Source organism: Bubalus bubalis, chromosome 23 (assembly GCF_019923935.1).
Source record: "Bubalus bubalis isolate 160015118507 breed Murrah chromosome 23, NDDB_SH_1, whole genome shotgun sequence".
Taxonomy (NCBI): domain Eukaryota; kingdom Metazoa; phylum Chordata; class Mammalia; order Artiodactyla; family Bovidae; genus Bubalus; species Bubalus bubalis.
Window position 1 is genome coordinate 1,164,627 of NC_059179.1, and position 20,479 is coordinate 1,185,105.

At 42.7% G+C, this 20,479-nt stretch overlaps 1 protein-coding gene across 1 annotated transcript; it reads left to right on the top strand.

The window, feature by feature from the left end:
• Nucleotides 1-637: 637 nt before the first annotated feature.
• LOC102409300 (involucrin) lies at nucleotides 638-15,443 on the top strand (the record flags this gene model as incomplete). Its single annotated transcript, XM_045164108.1, is given in 12 exon segments — nucleotides 638-722; nucleotides 3,091-3,213; nucleotides 5,748-5,818; nucleotides 6,270-6,294; nucleotides 7,942-8,012; nucleotides 8,467-8,491; nucleotides 10,350-10,420; nucleotides 10,848-10,872; nucleotides 12,510-12,580; nucleotides 13,035-13,059; nucleotides 14,925-14,995; nucleotides 15,419-15,443. Coding segments are annotated over 12 exon segments (628 nt in total), but the record flags the coding sequence as incomplete, so codon positions are not given.
• Nucleotides 15,444-20,479: the final 5,036 nt, after the last annotated feature.

Here is a 20,479-nt window from a genome sequence, read left to right on the forward strand (position 1 = left end):
AATCCCATGGCCAGAGGAGCCTGGCAGGATACAGTCCATGGGGCCGCAAGAGTGTGACTTGACTCAGTGACTAAACCACCACCAACAATACAAGAACATTCGTGACCTGACCATGACCTGACCTCAAGAACAAAGACTCTGACCCCAGAAGTAACCAGGCCACTCCCTCAGCTTTCCTAGAAAAGCACTTTGCTGACATTTTTCTGGGTGCTCAGCTTTTTTTTTTTTTTTTGGTCTGTCTTTTCTCCTTGTGTGGCCCTGAGGTAAGGCTTTCTCTCCTCACTGTGTGTTAGGAGCACAAACTTGTGATTAGTACCAAGTTGATATTCTAATCAAGAATAGAATCTCTTTTTATTTGCCATGTGTTAGATTTGACCCTCCTCACCCCGAAATGATCACTATCAACTATACTTGGGGACAGAACATTTTCACTCATATAAATTATTTTCATAATCAGAGAGGAATGTGTGAGCCTGAGATTCAATTTTTGAAATAAATAAAATGTTTACTCTGAAAAGCCAAACTTGTCCATAGAATCACAGTAGCAGTTGGACAGTGGCAGTTGGACTCGTCCTGTGCAGAGTCCAGTCAATTCTGAAGGTTCTGTGATGTGTAGTTGCCATGGTAATGTGGTGATACACATTCCACATTCAGTGTGTTTGCGAGCTGAGAGCTTCATGTATGGTGGCAAAGAGAAATGGGTAACCTGAATTGTTTGGGAGGTAGGTTCCCACTGATCATCTGAACGCTGTTCCTTCAAATGGGCTGGTTAACCTTTACTGATTAATTTTCCTATTTTTTTATTATGTTTCTTTTCCATCACTCTAATTTATCTACAGTTATAACTGTGTCTTATAGTTTTGTATTATTCCTTAAATTATATTTTGATTCTACTGTAAGCTGGCAGCCTTAAATATCTTCCTAGATTTCCAATTTCCCAATGCCAGTTTTTTATACCAGAGAACAGATGGAAAGAACTAACAGGGGAGAACCATGATGTCTCCCCAACATCAGACATTATAGTAAAAGGGGATTACATCTCAACTCTTCTCAAATGCTGCTGCCCAAATCTACAAACACTAGCAGTGTAAATCTAAAGACTTAAAAAGGAAAGAAACTGGGATTTACTGGTGGGATTCCCATGGGTGGATGTGGGCTGGATCATTGTTTGGCTGTTGCCAAGGAGTTTAGTGAGATGGCATAGTGTTGTCGGGTTAGTAGGAAGAACATTTGGTCACTGAGGGAAGGAGGGCTTGTCTGTTGATCCTCAAGGAGAATCTAGGGTTAGAGTCTCCAGGCTGTGAGGATGGAGATGATTTTCAAAAAGAATATGGGGCACTGTTGTCTTCCACTACAGGGTCTAGAGCATGATGAGAAGTTGATAGAGTCAGAATTTTAGTGGGGAAAGATTGAACTCCTGCCCATTCTTAGCTATCACTTGGTCCAGGCTGGTCAAATAAGTGTTCAGATCAGTTGTGAGACTTTGAGCATCTCAGACGTAGTTAAGCCACCAAAGGCCGGCACAGATGGCCACCTCCCCAGTTAATTCACATTAACTGCTCATCCAGACTTGGTCAAGTTAAAGGGAAGCTAATTCTTGGTAGAGCCATCATGTGGCCTTTGGTAAAGAAGGTTCTGAGCTCTGAGCCAATTCGTTGGCCAAACAGACCACTGGTCACTTAGCAAGGTGGACTGGGTGTTGGGAAGGCTACTTGTGAGATGATTGAGTGTGTGAATAGGCTTTGGAGGATGGACAGAGTTGGAATCCTGTGGTCTTTCTGAGAAGCTTTGCTCAGAGGAAACTTGTATTTTGGATCAGGAACTGAAATATAGAGATGAGTGGTAGAAGGAGGATTTGAGCTCTTTTAAGGCTGGGGCATCTTCTTCAGGGCATCAGCTCTCATCCACAGAAAACTAGGGGCAGGATAATTTGAGTTGGAGGTAGGGTTGAGGTCCTGGGTAAGGGGTTTTAGCACAGGTCTCAGGGGTGCAGGCATCTGTGTCCTCAGGGAACCATCTACAATCCTGTCCCAGATCCACTATTTATTATTGTGTGACCATTGGAAAATCAATTCCTCTCTTTAAATTTCAACACCATCTAATGTAACATATGGATTACAGCCCGCACTTTGTCCACCCTTCCTCTTGAACAGCGCTGGGTGTCCGAAGAGATGATAATAGATACTCTCCATGAGCTATAAAAACTTGTTTTGGTGAAAAAGCTAAGGAATAAGCTTCCATCCCCACTTATTGGAGCTATCAAAATGTCCTCTCTGCTTCCAACCACTACTGAAGGTCCATCTTATTCTTGCCATCATTCAAGGTTGAACACTTACTGAGAAATCATGAAGCAGCAGTCCTTTACTTTTCTATTTATTTATTTGTCTATTAATATTCTATTTATTTATTTATATATCATGTATTTATTTGGCTGCATCGGGTCTTAGTTGTGGCACATGGGATCTTCATCACATTGTGCAGATCTTTCGTTGCAGGGCACTGACTCTTTAGTTGTGGTGCTCGAGCTCAGTAGTTGCAACATGTGGGCTTAGTTGCTCCGAGGCATGTGGGACTGGAGTTTGCCAACCAGAAATCAAACCCCGTCCCCTGCGTTGCGAGGTAGATTCTTACCCACTGGACTGCCCGGGAAGTCCCTCCTTTATTTTTCTAATATTTTACCTGTACTTAATCATTCTTGGCCTCATAATACTAAAAATAGGCCATGTTAACATGTCTCCAACTCAGGACAGGGAACTGAGGCAAAGAGGGATCCATATGTCTTTCCCAAGTACCTGCTTCTCCTAAATGTGATTTGAATCCAGTCCATCAGGCATGGTCACCATGCTCTGCTGAGCCTCTAGGTCTCAGTTAAATAGAGATATTTGCACACACAGCCAGTCTGTTGGATGTTTTCAGTGCACATCAAACTGCAGATCTTCCTAAGTCCACTTTGAATTCAGGAAGCCTTGCTAGGCATCCGGTGAGGAAGGGGACCAGAGGATTGAATTATGGATCACTTATTATTAGCTCCCGGGTGGTCCTCTGCCGGCAAGATGTCGACAGCTCTCACCATTATAATGCATTTCACAGTACGTCTCACCCAGAAGGCGAGAAGAAACATCCCTCAAATGTCAAGAGCATCAAGAACCAGCTGGATGAAGAGAGTTTGTTGGCCACATAATAGGGTGCACCCTACAACTGACTCAACTGAAGGTACTGTGGAAATTTTCTCATTAAATTCATTCAAGAATGATTATTGTAGTATGTTCAGGGCTTCAAGTTTAAGAAAACAAACAGAAATACTAAGCAATGTTCTTTTATTTCATGTGTTCAAATTGAAACTATATCAGTTGGTACTGCTTTAAGTATGAAAGGAAAGATGCATTCTAAATTCAGCATTTGGTTCATGCTTAAAAGTGAAGATGGTCTCTAGCTATGGTTTGGACATTAGCTAATTTTTTAACACTAGGTGTGATGTGTTCCCCCCTGAAGTCATGTTTCAAGATATCTTTAAATTATTAGACTTTATTTAAAGCAGGATTACATTGACATAAAAGTTGTATGGATTATACAGAAAATTCCAATATCATATCACTTCAGTTTCAGTTATCAAATTCTACTCACAGATAACATATGTGTGGTACATTTTTTTACAATTAGTGAGAAAATATATTTTTAGTAATTCAAAGTCTAACATATTAGTTCACCTAACATTCACACTTTGTATTGTTATATTCAGTGATATTTTAAATATGCACATTTAAATTATAGGACCGTACAGAAATCTGCACACTAATGTTCACAGTGTATTATTAGTACTTAAATACTAGAAACAACCCAAAGACCACCATGTGATGAATGGATACATGAAATGTGATATGTACTCAGAATGGAATACTATCCTGCCATAAAAACGAATTAAAGATTGAAATATGCTACAAAATGGGTGGACGATTTAACACAAAAATTTATTATAGTTAGCGAAATACGGCAGACACAGAAAGACAAATATTATATGATTCCACTGGTTTAAGGTACACAGAATAGGCTAACTCATGGAAGTTGGAAATAGAAATTACCAAAGCGAGGAGGCAACGGAGAAGGTGGATTATGACTTAATGGGTACAGAGGTTATATTGGATCTGATGAAAAAGATGTAGATGGTGTTGATAGGTACATTAAATTGTGAATACAGAAAAATCAAGATTGCCAGGAGAAATATTAATAACCTCAGATATGCAGATGAGACCACCCTTATGGCAGAAACTGAAGAAGAACTAAAGAGCCTCTTGAGGAAAGTGAAAGTGGAAAGTGAAAAAGTTGGCTTAAGGCTCAGCATTCAGAACTAAGATCATGGCATCTGGTCCCAGCACTTCATGGCAAATAGATGGGGAAACAGTGGCTGACTTTATTTTTCTGGGCTCCAAAATCACTGCAGATGGTGATTGCAGCCATGAAATTAAAAGATGCTTACTCCTTGGAAGGAAAGTTATGACCAACCCTGACAGCATATTAAAAAGCAGAGACATGACTTTGTCAACAAAGGTCCATCTAGTCAAGGCTATGCTTTTTCCAGTAGTAATGTATGGATGTGATAGTTGGACTATAAAGAAAGCTGAGCACCAGAGAATTGATGCTTTTGAACTGCACTGTTGGAGAAGACTCTTGAGAGTCCCTTGGACTGCAAGGAGATCCAACCATTCCAACCTAAAAGAGATCAGTCCTGGGTGTTCACTGGAAGGACTGATGTTGAAGCAGAAACTCCAATACTTTGGCCACCTGATGTGAAGAGCTGAGTCATTTGAAAAGACCCTGATGCAGGGAAAGATTGAGGGCAGGAGGAATGTGGATGACAGAAGATGAGACGGTCGGATGGCATCACCAACTCAATGGACATGGGTTTGGGTGGACTCTGGGATTTGGTGATGCACAGGGAGCCCTGGTGTGCTGCGATTCATGGGGTCACAAATAGTCGGACATGACTGAGCAACTGAACTGAACTGATAGAACTTTTTAATTCTTAAAAATTATGAAAAGAATAAATACAATGTATTTTTGATGACATTGCTCAGTCGCTAAGTTATGTCTGTGAGCCCATGGACAGAAGCATACCAGGCTGCCCTGTCTTTCACTATCTTCCTGAGTTTGCTCAAATTCATGACCATTGAGTTGATAATGCTATCCAGACATCTCATCCTCTGTGGCCCCTTCTTTTCCTCCTGCCCTTAGTCTTTCCCAGCATCAGGGGCTTTTTGAGTGAGCCTGTTCTTTACATCAGGAGGCCAAAGTATTGAAGTTTCAGCATCAGTCCTTCCAATGAATATTCATGATTGATTTTCTTTATGATTAACTGGTTTGATCTCCTTGCTGTCCAAGGAACTCACAAGAGTCTCTTCAGCACCACTATTCTAAGGCATTAATTCTTTGGCACTCAGCCTTCTTAACGGTCCAAGTCTCACAAATGTACATGACTACTGAAGCATAGTGTGATTTTTAGTGCTTCCCTCTGTCAGACCGAGTTTCAAGGTGATCAGGTTCTCCTTAGCCAGAAAGCTTAAGGCTCTCTGACTCATTTCAGAAACGTTCATCTCCTTTGCCTTCCTCCACCCATGTGAAAGGTTGTCCAGCAGATTTCAGCCAACACTTATTAACCACCCACATCCACACACTCCCCCGATGTGTCCACATTAACAAGGTCTTCCCGATCAGCATCACAGATGTCCTGACAATTCCTCTATGTCTTCTAGAGCTCCCTGAAGACCAGCCTGAGGGGCTATCAGTTTCAACGTTGGAGGGAGAGGCTCTGCCCAACTCTGAAGTAAGTGCCTCCTACTCATCTGAGATAAAAGTGTTGCTTCATGACTTTATTTTCTAGCTGAATTCAGATAAAGGTTCAAAATATTCAATGCAGTTCATATAAACAGGTTTTAATTTGATGGATGAATTTTTCCCAGCAGATAACTTATTCAAAAGGATATTTTCCAAAAATGACAACATAAATTAAAAACTGGAATCGGGAGCAGTTTCCTCAGCAGAAACTGTTCCTTCCTGAAATGAAAGTTTTAATTACTGGTGAAAATGAGCTGGAGAGCTCTTCCAGGAGGAGCTCCAGCCTTTCCCATAGGTGTCCTCTATTGTTCTTTTGGGGCTACAGACTGAACAGCACATTCCCATTTGGTTTTCTGAAAAGAAAAAGAGAACAAAAGACCTGAATGCACAGTACTCAAGACACTGACACCCTCACACTGTTTTTTTCTTTCTAATTGCAGGCACGTGAACAAGCCAGTGAACATGGTAATTATTCAGGGATCATCCCTCTGATGAAAATAATCTAGTTGATGAAGGTGGCGATCTCTTGCCAGCTCTGTTTGGAGAGTCGCCATGATGCTGGATTCCTAAAGGGGGTGAAGGGAGGGGGTACAGATAAGAGACTGATCTTCCACAAAGAAAATGTCTGTGCTCTATGGTACCTGGAAACAACTACCTCATTTAGATGCGTGGGTTAGTGTCCCATGTGTGAGCCCATGGAGTGTGATTCTAAAGCAGTCTGTGTGTGTCTCCTGGAGGAACACCTCCAGGAGATGTTCCCCTCTTATACAGCAGGAGTCAACTATGAACTTTCTAAACACGTGTCATCACACTGTGCACTGCCTATAGATTACCTAATTCTTTCCTCAACTCAGTTATTCCTCAAGTTTGGTTAATATTCATTTTGCTGGAATGGAGATGGTACTGACAGAAAATGGACCAAGCTATTGACCTCCTAAGTGGAAAAGGATAAACTGAGAACCTCGGGGTGGTCCCAGTGTGTCTGCTCTGGACCCCTGACCTGCACTTATCACTCAACCATGGCAGCCTCATTCATGGACCAAGGGGGTCCCTGCACCTACGTTTCTGCTTGGAGGTACTAGAGCTCCAGAGGTACAGATTGTGCCCATCATTGTAAGATGGGCTCAGTGGTCATGGAACCCAGGGCAAAGATAGGTGGATTATCGCCAACATTGGCACAGTCATTATTGTGAAAGGCACCTTGGGATTCCTATCCTCCTGGTCAATTCAAAGATCTGAAAGTTGTGTTCCCTTATTTAGACAGTACAGGCCATATCTGATGGTGCTAGTGTCATTGCTTAACCAAGAGCAAAAGCAGATTGTCATCAGGGAGATACTTCTTTGTACTGGGTGACATTACCATAAGCCTTACATTGGTTAAACCCTGTAGCACACTTTCAAAGGAAGGTGTCAAATAGATCTCACAGTGGAACTTGACACTCTGCTTGGTGACCTTGACTCTTGTTGTAAACCTCCTGCACACCAGGGTCCAAGAAGGTCAACGTTTACCCCATGCTTTCTCTCCATGATGAACTGTCCCACTAAATGTATGGCTTCAATGAGTGTGAACAGACACTGACTCAGTGGACGTGCAAATATTGTTTGGGCAGTGAAGACTAGGAAGAAACATCACATGATAGATTATAGCTATTTGGCAAGGTAGGGTTGAATTCAGTCCTCTAACAGAGACTGCTTTTAATCAAGAACAAAATGTCACAGAAAACTTAGTAAGTGCATCAGCTGAAACTGAATCCTGGGGAGGCAGTGATCTAGGGAGAAATTCTTCTGGATAGGGGTGGTTTTGCAGAAGATATAAACAGGCAGGAGTTTCCTGAGTCTCTGTCAGTGAAAGGTGGCATGCATTTCAGTGTTTCTTTTTTCCCGAACTGTTAGATTATCACTAGTTAAAATACAGAAGTTTTGTTTCGTTATTTCCTGCTCCTCTGATTTGCTCTTATTTATACCACAAAGAGGATGATTCAACAGCAACTCAGTGCATAGTTACTAATGCCTTATGCATACACTCCACCCCATGCCCCTCCAATGAAAATGGCTCCTGAGAGGTTAGTGATCACCTTACCTGTGTCCCTGTGCTGTTCTGTGTCCCTCCAGTTCCTCAAGAGGACATGGTGGTGGAGCTGCCCCAGGACTGGGCTGAAGACGAGCCTCTGAGGACTGTGGACGTAAGTGCACCTTTCTTAACCGGGGCAAGCCTGCGGCTTCACTGCTTTATTTTCCTCGTAGTCGAACACAGTTATAATAATTTGACAATTTACGTTACCACTGAGGCATGCGAATCCTTGGCTGGGAAAGCAGAGGGGATAAATCTATTATTAACACAGTCCTGATTGAAAAGGACATTTAAATAAGACAGCATCATTTATTACTGTAGGTACTTTGCTCAGCAGAAAGTGTTCCTTCTTGAAGAACAATTTGTAAAAGTTGGTCAAATTAAAACTGAGAGATCTTATGTGAAACAGACCAGTCTTTCCAACAGGAGACTGTCTGTTTTATTTTGGAGCCACTGAAATAAAGAGTGCTAGTTACCTGAGGACAAAAACACAGATAAGAGAAGACTTAATGCAGAAAATTCAAGATGCTGAGAAACTCACTCTGTTTTCTTCTCTGGAATCACAGGAATCCAGGGAAGCCTGTGAACACGGTAAATATTCAGGGATCATCATTCTGCTGAGGGACAATCCAACAGATAAAGGTGGAGTTCTCGGACTGGCTCTGGTTGGAGAGTGGCCCTGATGCTCGATTCCTACGTAGGGTGTGGGCTGTAGGTGTAGAGAAGAGACTGATCTCCCAGGAAAGAACAATGTCTTTGTTCTATGGTACCTGGAAGCAACTACATCATTTAGATGTTGTGGGTTTGTGTGAATCAGGGTGGGGGGTCCATGTGTGAGCCCAAGTGGTGTGATTCTGAAGTTCTGTGTCTGTGTGTGTGGCCTCTGGAGATGTTTCCCTGTTACACAGCACTAGTCAACTGTGAACTTTCTAAACACTTCTCACTACCACTGCAAACTGGCCATACATTACCTGATTCTTTCCTCAACTCAGTCTTTCCTCAAAAGCGAAAGTGAAAGTCATTCAGTTTGTATTCAAATCTTTGCGGCCCCATGCACTAGAGTCCATGGAATTCTCCAGGCCAGAATACTGGAGTGGGTAGTCTTTCCCTTCTCCAGGGCATCTTCCAGACCTTCCAAACAGGTCTCCAGCATTGCAGGCGGATTCTTTAACAACTGAGCTATCAGGGAATCCATTCCCCCAAATGGCTTAATATTAATTTTCCTCAGGTGAAGATGGCAATTGGGCAAATGGCCCAAAATCTTAACCTCCTAGTGGAAAAGCCATACTGAGTACCTAGGGTTGATCCAAATTTGGCTCTTCTGAATGAGTAAGCCGCTCCTACCAGTCAGCCACATGATCCTCGGTCATGTGGAAAAGGGGTCCCGGCATCTATGTCCATCCCTGGAGGTACTAGCAGGCCCAGGGGTCCAGATCCTGCCCATCATTATAATTATAAGGTGGGCACAGTGGTCAAAGAACCCAGGGTAACCATAGGTGGATTAACACCAACTTTGGCACAGTCATTATTGGGAAAAGAATCTCGGGACTCACATCCTCTTGGTAAAGTCACAGATTCTGAGTGTTGGCTGGCCTTTTGTAGAGTGTAAGTCATATGTGTTGGTGTTCCTGTCTTTGTTTACACAAGGACAAAAGCATATTATCATCTGAGGTGTATTTCATTGTACTGGGTAACATTACCATAACCTCACATTGATTAAACCCTGTAGTACACACTCAAGGGAAATTGTCAAATAAAGCTCACAGTGGAACATGATAGTCTAGTGACCATGACTCTTGTTGTAAATCTCATACATAGCTGGGTCAGAGACAGTCAGGTTCACTCCATGCTTCTCTCCATAGTGAACTGTCCCACTAAAAGTGTGACTTCTGTGAGTGTGAACCGCCACTGACTCGGTGGACTTGCAAACATTGTTTGGAAAATCAAGCCTGGAAAATAACATCGCATGATTGATAATAGCTATTTGGAAAGGTAGTATTGAATTTAGTCCTCTAACAAGAGTTTACTTTGAATCGAGAATAAAGTCTCACAGACTTGGTAAGTACAATAGCTGAAACAGTGGATCATGAGGATGCAGTGATCTGGGTAGTAATCCAGAAGATAGGTGTGATTTACCAGAAGCTCTAAGAGCCAGGAGGGACATGCATCTCTGTCATTGAAAGCTGGCATGCATTGGAATGTTTCACATTTCCCATTACTTTGGTTATCACCGTTAAATGCAGGCACTCTCTTTCATTGCCTTCCTGCTTGTCCCCTTTGTTGTACTTCATCCAGCAAAGAGGAGGGTTCAAGAGCAGCTCAGTCCACAGTTACTAACCTCTCTCATGTACACATTCCACACCATGTCCCATCAAACAAGCAAACAAGAAACCTGAGATCTTTGGAAGCAGCCTCTCCTCTGTCCTGATGGCCTTCTGTTTCCCTCTAGCTCCCCAGGAGCACCTCGTGGTGGAACTGCCCCAGGCCGGGGCTGAGGAATCGCCTCTCCGACCCCTGGAGGTAAGCTCAACTCTCTGTGACTCACATAGACTGCTGCTTCACTTCTTTATGTTTCATTCAACGTAATACAGTTATAGTCATCTGACAATGTATATTAGCACTTATGTATGCAATTCCTTGCTTGTGAAATATTGACGTTAATTCTGTTATCAACAGAGACCTGATTCAAAAGGACACTAAAAAATACCGTCAGTTACTACTGTAGGTACTTTCCTCAGTAGAATTTTTTCCTCCTGGAAACTGAAAGATCATAAGTGAAAGAGCCCAGCCTTTTCAACAAGGGTCCTCTCTGTTTTCTTTTGGAGCGATTGGTTTTTTTAAGAGTTTAGTTACCTGAGGAAAACAAAAACTCAGATAACATAAAAGTTACTGCAGAGAAAACATGGTGCTGGCAACCCTCACACTGTTCTCTTCTCTCTAATCACAGGCAGCTGGAGCAGCCAATGAACATGGTAAATATTCAGTGACCATCCCTCTGCTGAGGAACAATTTAGCTGATGATTGTGGGGCTGTCTTGCCAGCTAGCTTTGCAGAGTCACCCTGATGCTGGATTCCTAGGTGGGGTGAGGACTGGGGGTCCAGAGAAGAGACTGATCTCCTAGAAAAGAACAATGTCAGTGTTCTATGGTACTTGGAAACAGCTATATCATTTAGATACTGTGGGTTTCTGTGAATCAGACGTGGGGGCCCATGTGTGGGCCCATGTGTTGTTATTCTGAAACTCTATGTGTGTGTTTCCTCAGGAGATACTTCCCTCTTACAAAACACAAGACAGCTGTGAACTGTCTCAACACTTCTCATCACCACTGGACATTGTCTATATATTACCTGACTCTTCCCTCAACTCAGCCATTCCTCAAGTTTGGTTAATATTCATTTCCCTCAAATGGAGATGGTGCTGAGAAAAACAGCCCAAGCTCTTGACCTCCTAAGTGGACAAGCCAAACTGGGAACCTATGGGTGGTCCCAGTGTATCTGCTCTGGACTTCTCACCCAACCATGGGATCCTGAGTCATGGAGCAAGGGGGTCCTTGCATCTCCGTTTATGCCTAGAGGTACTAGACCTCCAGAGGTACAGATTGTGTCCATCATTGTAAGATGGGCTCAGTGGTCATGGAACCCAGGGCAAACGTAGGTGGATTATTGCCAACATTGGTATATTCATTTTTGTGAAAGGTCCCTTGGGATTCCTATCCTGGTCAATTCAAAGATCTGAAAGTTGTGTTCCCTTATTTAGACGGTACAGGCCATAACTGTTGGTACTAGTGTCGTTGCTTAACCAAGAACAAAAGAATATCGTCATCAGGGAGATATTTCTTTGTACTGGGTGACATTACCATAAGCCTTACATTGGTTAAAGCCTGTAGCACACTTTCAAGGGAATGTGTCAAATAGATCTCACAGTGCAACTTGACACTCTGCTTGGTGACCTTGACTCTTGTTGTAAACCTCCTGCACACCAGGGTCCAGGAAGGTCAACGTTTACCCCACGCTTTCTCTCCATGATGAACTGTCCCACTAAATGTATGGCTTCAATGAGTGTGAACAGACACTGACTCAGTGGATGTGCAAATATTGTTTGGACAGTGAAGACTAGGAAGACACATCACATGATAGATTATAGCTATTTGGCAAGGTAGGGTTGAATTCAGTCCTCTAACAGAGACTGCTTTTAATCAAGAACAAAATCTCACAGAAAACTTAGTATGTGCATCAGCTGAAACTGAATCCTGGGGAGGCAGTGATCTAGGGAGAAATCCTTCTGGATAGGGGTGGTTTTGCAGAAGATATAAACAGGCAGGAGTTTCCTGAGTCTCTGTCAGTGAAAGGTGGCATGCATTTCAGTGTTTCTTTTTTCCTGAACTGTTAGGTTATCACTAGTTAAAATACAGAAGTTTTGTTTCGTTATTTCCTGCTCCTCTGATTTGCTCTTATTTATACAACAAAGAGGATGATTCAACAGCAACTCAGTGCATAGTTACTAATGCCTTATGCATACACTCCACCCCATGCCCCTCCAATGAAAATGGCTCCTGAGAGGTTAGTGATCACCTTACCTGTGTCCCTGTGCTGTTCTGTGTCCCTCCAGTTCCTCAAGAGGACATGGTGGTGGAGCTGCCCCAGGACTGGGCTGAAGACGAGCCTCTGAGGACTGTGGACGTAAGTGCACCTTTCTTAACCGGGGCAAGCCTGTGGCTTCACTGCTTTATTTTCCTTTTAGTTGAACTTAGTTATAGTAATCTGACAATTTACGTTACCACTGAGGCATGCGAATCCTTGGCTGGGAAAGCAGAGGGGATAAATCTATTATTAACACAGTCCTGATTGAAAAGGACATTTAAATAAGACAGCATCATTTATTACTGTAGGTACTTTGCTCAGCAGAAAGTGTTCCTTCTTGAAGAACAATTTGTAAAAGTTGGTCAAATTAAAACTGAGAGATCTTATGTGAAACAGACCAGTCTTTCCAACAGGAGACTGTCTGTTTTATTTTGGAGCCACTGAAATAAAGAGTGCTAGTTACCTGAGGAGAAAAAAACAGATAAGAGAAGACTTAATGCAGAAAATTCAAGATGCTGAGACACTCACTCTGTTTTCTTCTCTGCAATCGTAGGAATCTGGGGAAGCCTGCGAACACGGTAAATATTCAGGGATCATGATGCTGCTGAGGGGCAATCCAACAGATAAAGGTGGAGTTCTCGGACTGGCTCTGGTTGGAGAGTGGCCCTGATGCTCGATTCCTACGTAGGGTGTGGGCTGTAGGTGTAGAGAAGAGACTGATCTCCCAGGAAAGAACAATGTCTTTGTTCTATGGTACCTGGAAGCAACTACATCATTTAGATGTTGTGGGTTTGTGTGAATCAGGGTTGGGAGTCCATGTGTGAGCCCAGGTGATGTGATTCTGCAGGTCTGTGTCTGTGTGTGTTGCCTCTGGATGTGTTTCCCTGTTACACAGCACTAGTCAACTGTGAACTTTCTAAACACTTCTCACTACCACTGCAAACTGGCCATGCATTACCTGATTCTTTCCTCAACTCAGTCTTTTCTCAAAAGTGAAAGTGAAAGTCATTCAGTTTGTATTCAAATCTTTGCGGCCCCATGCACTAGAGTCCATGGAATTCTCCAGGCCAGAATACTGGAGTGGGTAGTCTTTCCCTTCTCCAGGGCATCTTCCAAACCGAGGGATCAAACACAGGTCTCCAGCATTGCAGGCGGATTCTTTAACAACTGAGCTATCAGGGAATCCATTCCTCCAAATGGCTTAATATTAATTTTCCTCAGGTGAAGATGGCAATTGGGCAAATGGCCCAAAATCTTAACCTCCTAGTGGAAAAGCCATACTGAGTACCTGGGGTTGATCCAAATTTGGCTCTTCTGAATGAGTAAGCCGCTCCTACCAGTCAGCCACATGATCCTCGGTCATGTGGAAAAGGGGTCCCGGCATCTATGTCCATCCCTGGAGGTACTAGCAGGCCCAGGGGTCCAGATCCTGCCCATCATTATAATTATAAGGTGGGCACAGTGGTCAAAGAACCCAGGGTAACCATAGGTGGATTAACACCAACTTTGGCACAGTCATTATTGGGAAAAGAATCTCGGGACTCACATCCTCTTGGTAAAGTCACAGATTCTGAGTGTTGGCTGGCCTTTTGTAGAGTGTAAGTCATATGTGTTGGTGTTCCTGTCTTTGTTTACACAAGGACAAAAGCATATTATCATCTGAGGTGTATTTCATTGTACTGGGTAACATTACCATAACCTCACATTGATTAAACCCTGTAGTACACACTCAAGGGAAATTGTCAAATAAAGCTCACAGTGGAACATGATAGTCTAGTGACCATGACTCTTGTTGTAAATCTCATACATAGCTGGGTCAGAGACAGTCAGGTTCACTCCATGCTTCCTCTCCATAGTGAACTGTCCCACTAAAAGTGTGACTTCCGTGAGTGTGAACCATCACTGACTCAGTGGACTTGCAAACATTGTTTGGAAAATCAAGCCTGGAAAATAACATCGCATGATTAATAATAGCTATTTGGAAAGGTAGTATTGAATTTAGTCCTCTAACAAGAGTTTACTTTGAATCGAGAATAAAGTCTCACAGACTTGGTAAGTACAATAGCTGAAACAATGGATTCTGAGGATGCAGTGATCTGGGTAGTAATCCAGAAGATAGGTGTGATTTACCAGAAGCTCTAAGAGCCAGGAGGGACATGCATCTCTGTCATTGAAAGCTGGCATGCATTGTAATGTTTCACATTTCCCATTACTTTGGTTATCACCGTTAAATGCAGGCACTCTCTTTCATTGCCTTCCTGCTTGTCCCCTTTGTTGTACTTCATCCAGCAAAGAGGAGGGTTCAAGAGCAGCTCAGTCCACAGTTACTAACCTCTCTCATGTACACATTCCACACCATGTCCCATCAAACAAGCAAACAAGAAACCTGAGATCTTTGGAAGCAGCCTCTCCTCTGTCCTGATGGCCTTCTGTTTCCCTCTAGCTCCCCAGGAGCACCTCGTGGTGGAACTGCCCCAGGCCGGGGCTGAGGAATCGCCTCTCCGACCCCTGGAGGTAAGCTCAACTGTCTGTGTCTCACATAGACTGCTGCTTCACTTCTTTATGTTTCATTCAGCGAAATACAGTTATAGTCATCTGACAATGTATATTAGCACTTATGTATGCAATTCCTTGCTTGTGAAATATTGACGTTAATTCTGTTATCAACAGAGACCTGATTCAAAAGGACACTAAAAAATACCGTCAGTTACTACTGTAGGTACTTTCCTCAGTAGAATTTTTTCCTCCTGGAAACTGAAAGATTAAGTGAAAGAGCCAAGCTTTTTCAACAAGGGTCCTCTGTTTTCTTTTGGAACGATTGATTTTTTTAAGAGTTTAGTTACCTGAGGAAAAGAAAAACTCAGATAACATAAAAGTTACTGCAGAGAAAACATGGTGCTGGCAACCCTCACACTGTTCTCTTCTCTCTAATCACAGGCAGCTGGAGCAGCCAATGAACATGGTAAATATTCAGCGACCGTCCCTCTGCTGAGGAACAATTTAGCAGATGATTGTGGGGCTCTCTTGCCAGCTAGCTTTTCAGAGTCACCCTGATGCTGGATTACTACAGGGGGTGAGGACTGGAGGTCTAGAGAAAAGACTGATCTCCTAGAAAAGAACAATGTCTGTATTCTATGGTACTTGGAAACAGCTACATCATTTAGATACTGTGGGTTTCTGTGAATCAGGTTTGGGGGCCCATGTGTGGGCCCATGTGTTGTTATTCTGAAGCTCTATGTGTGTGTGTTTCCTCAGGCGATGTTTCCCTCTTACACAACAGAAGTCAACTGTGAACTGTCTAACCACTTCTCATCACCACTGGACATTGTCTATATATTACCTGACTCTTTCCTCAACTCAGCCATTCCTCAAGTTTGGTTAATATTCATTTCCCTCAAATGGAGATGGTGCTGAGAAAAACAGCCCAAGCTCTTGACCCCCTATGTGGACAAGCAAACTGGGAACCTATGGGTGGTCCCAGTGTGTCTGCTCTGGACCCCTGGCCTGCACTTATTGCTCAGCCATGATCCTCAGTCATGGAGCAAGGGGGTCCCTGCATCTACGTCCATGCCTGGAGGTACTAGCAGCTCCAGAGTTCCAGACTCATTTTAAGGTGGGCTCAGTTGTCATGAAACCCAGGGCAACCAAAGGTGGGTTGTGTTTTCCAAAATATCTGTCACCCTAAACGTCACTGTTAGTGGTGTCAGCCCCAAAATATTTCCCATCACAATGCACCATGAATGTTTATGTGTATAAAAATAAAACAAAGTATATACATTCACTGTATCCATTGATTTTATACCAAGTGAACATCCTTTTCCCAGGAAGACAAATCCCATCACTACCGAGGAAGATGTTTACAGGATTCTTTTTAATTTTTATTAAAATTTTTATTGGCTGTTCATGGCCTTTGTTGCTGCCCAGGCTTCTTTCTGCTTATGGAGAGCAAGGGCAACTCTCTAGTTGTAGTGCATAGGGCTCTCACTTTAGTGCCTTCTTTGTTGCAGAGCATGGCTTCCAGGGCTCTTGGGCTTCCATAGTTTGGCACGTGGGCTCAGTAGTTGTGGTACATGGTTTACTTGCTCCACAGCATGTGGAATCTTTCCAGACCAGGGGTTGAACTCCTATCTCCTGCATTGTCAGGTAGATTCTTAACCACTGAGCCACCATAGAAGTCCTATAAGATTCTTAATGAGCAAAACTGTGTTTCAGAATCCCCTTTACTGGGTCAACCACACCTTCATATAATAGTAAATCTCATCACTTAGTAGGTCTTGTAGGATTTTGATTGCTCATTGAACAGACATTGAACAGACACTCCCTGTGTCAACCTCTTCCCAGGTCTCGGATCCACCCTTTTATTCTCTGCTTCCCTGAACTTTGCTTTCGATATGGCAGGTAAATGGAATTGTTCAGTATTTGTCCTCCTGCGACTAGCTTATTTCACCCTTACCAATAGCTTCCCACTTTGCTTCAAATGACAGGATTGCCTTCATTTTTAAAGGCTCAATCACATTCCAGTATATGTATGCACCACATTGTCTTTCTTGATCTATCTGCCCTTGGACACTGAGCAGTTTTTCTATCTTGCTTGTTGTGTACGATGCGACAATGGGTATGAGATTATAGATATCTCCTGGAACATTCTAGTTTTATCTCCTTTGGATATAAACTCAAATAAATGATTGCTGGATCTTATGATAATCTTAATAATTTTTTGAGGGACTTCCAAACTGTTCTATAATGGCTATGCCGTTTATCATTCCTACCAACAGGCACAGAAGTTCCACTTCTCTACATATTTGCCAACATCTGGTATTTTCTTCATATAATACACCTCCTGAAAAGTGATATCTCCTTTTGACTTGGTTTCCATTTCCACTAAGTACCCCACTTGCTACTTAGTGATGCTAAGCATATTTCCTATGTATATTGATCACTTCTATGTCTTCTATGAAGAAATGTCTATGGAAGCTTTTGAACATGTTTTAAAGTCAGTTATTTGCCTGATATTATTGTGAAGTTGTGTTTTAGCAGTTGCTTTTATATTCTGGATATTGGCCCTTTATTCAGATACAAAGTTTGCAGATACTCCTTTGATTCTATAGGTTGCCTGTCTATTGAGTTTTGAGGAGACGATCCTTTCTTCACTTGATAATTTTAGAACCTTAGCAAATATCATTTGGCCACAGGGGTCAGTTTATTCAAGTTTCCCTCCTTATGATTCCTTGGTCTCTCTGCCTGTTTTGCTGCAGGGAGAACACAGTTTTGACTGCTGTGGCATTCTTGCCTGTTTTGAATTCAGGAAGCCTGAAGGCCCCATTGTCGTTCTTTGCTCTCAGGATTGTTTTTGCTCTTTGGGTTTCTTCTGGGTTTCGTAGTTTGGGAGATTTTTTTTTTCCATTTTATTAAAATGACATGGGATTTTGTAAGTGGTTTCAATATATATGTACATCACTTTTAGGAGTATAGGAAGGTCAGCAACACTAAATATTCCAGTCTATGAATATGGTATGGTATTCTGATTACTTGTCTCTTCTTTTTTTCAACAGTGTTCTATGGTTTCCAGTGCACAAAACTTTCACTTCCTAATAAGCCCTTTCCACTGCCTTGCTTGGGTCCTCTAGAATCAGGGATGGGAAAGATGGGCTCAGGAAGAGAGTGAATATTCCTCCCTTCCCTCCATACCTACTTTCTGGTTACTTGTAGTACACGAGTGCTGGGCCATGCCCTTTACCTCTGCCCACAAATGAGCTCCCTCCTGAGAATTTTCTTTGAATCTGAGTGTCCACCTTACTAGGGCTTCACTGGTAGCTCAATTGTTGAAGAATCTGCCTGCAATGCAGGAGATCCTGTTTCGATTCCTGAGTCAGGGCGATCTGCTAGAGAAGGGATAGTCTACCCACTCCAGTATTCTCGAGCTTCACTTGTGGCTCAGCTGGTAAAGAATCTGCCTGAAATGTAGGAGACCTGAGTTCAATTCCTGGGCTGGGAAGATGCCCTGGAGAAGGGAATGGCTACCCACTCCAGCACTATTGGGATGTTCACAAGCGCTCTCCCAGTGCCTGGACTGGGTTCAAGAGCCCCAGATGTACCTACATATGAAGCATCTTATCAGGCCATCATATCATCTGGAATAAATGAAAAACAGAACAGGCAACTAGTTGCCTTTTCCTTGTCTGTGGAGCCCTTAGAGCTGAACTTTCCAGTGTAGTAGCCGTTAGCTAGAGCTGCCTATCTATAATTAACATATTTGAACAATACTTAACTTGTTATATTGAAACAATCACAAAAAGCACACATTGCTTGGTCACACTAGCCATATTTCAAAAGTGTCCATAAGCGTTGGCATTTCAGCTTTGTAAGCTTGAATGTAAGAGCTGTATTGGGCCTGTAGAAGTGTAAGGTTAAAAGGTAATTTTCTTAGCCTCTTTCTCATGTGAATATGTTCAAATGTGATCACCATGTTGTTGAAGGGCTCTGACTCCACAAAGCACAGGGGAGGTCTGTGAGCCTGGAGGGAAGACCGGGGAGATGCTGTGTGAGCCAAGTGGAGGAGGAGAAATGGGTAGGTCAACTTGTATAATAACTGTATTATTGCTCATGGTTGTCTTTCTACAGAATGTTTTCTGGAAAACATTAGCAGCAGTGATGCGGAAGAGAATGCAGGTAGGGAACAACTCTCAGGAGGGATTTAGAGGGAGAGGGTTCCTGGACCATTTGAGTTACACCTGCTTCTTCAGAGATGAATATAAACCGAGGAAGAAGAAGGAAATATGTCTAGACTTGTAGTTTGTTCTTTTCATATTTTAACAATATAATAGAGCTATGTGTCCGTGTAGTTTATTCTGTTGTGCTTATAGTCATTTCTTCTTGCTTTTCCATTTAGAAATACCCTTTCTCACAAGACTCCTTGTTCCTTGCCCTTTCACCTGCCAAATATGAAATCTTGGCTTCTGGTTATTACCTGCAGTGTAGTATACATGAAGGACTTTAGCTTCATGTTTAAATTCTCCTATGATGGCCATATCCTAGTGGGCACAAAAGTCTCATAGTCACTTGACACTGGAGACCAAGTTCTGGCAGTGAGTTTCAGGTTGTGGGTGAGATATGAACTCTCTCCCTGTGCATTTTCAGGACGTGTGGCTTGCCCTCCTATTTGTCCTCATTGTTTATTCCTCATGTAAAGGGTGCTCTCAGGGTTGAATGAGTCAGAGCACACGTGCTCTTGCGTCCCTGCCTGGGCTGAGTCTGCTGGAGTTCATCTCAGAACCACACCTCCCCAAGGATGCTGTGCTGAAGGTGCTTCCACGTGAGAGCAGCCCATGTGTCCCTAGAGACCAGCATGGCTGCAGATTCTAGAGACTGTGAAGGGGCTGCTGGCTTTCTTTACACATGTTCTAGAAGCCCTACTGACCTGGTCTTCTGGGACTGACCAGACCTAGGTCAGAGACTCAGAGCAGCAGGACTCGGGGTGATTGCTCATCTTAGAACCCAATACTCCCTCCAGACAGAAGCTCTCGGTGGTTTTGATCACAATCTTTGCACACTCCTCAACTCGTTTATCTACCTTTCATTTTTTTACTTGTTTTACATTTGAGTTGTGGTATTTTCTTATATACTTTGAGTATGATCTCCCTTTCTGATATATTGTTTGTAATTTTTTCTGTAGGTTATCTTTTCATCCTACTGACTGTTGAAGAGACTATGCTTTCACTCTTTTCTTGTCTTAGAAACTTGGTGAATTTCATTTGACCCTATATCCATGAGTTTACTTGGGGCTCTTTATTCTGGTCTTTAGGGCTATGCATATGTTCCTATGTCACTATCATACAGCTTTGATCCCTATATGTTTGTAATGTATTTTGAAATCAGGAGGTGAGAAATTTTGAAATTAGTTCTCCAGATTATTGTGTCTGTTTGGAGTCCTTAGGGGTTCCATATATATTTTTGGATTTCTTTTTTCCATTTCTGGCTAAATGAAATGGAAAGTGTTTG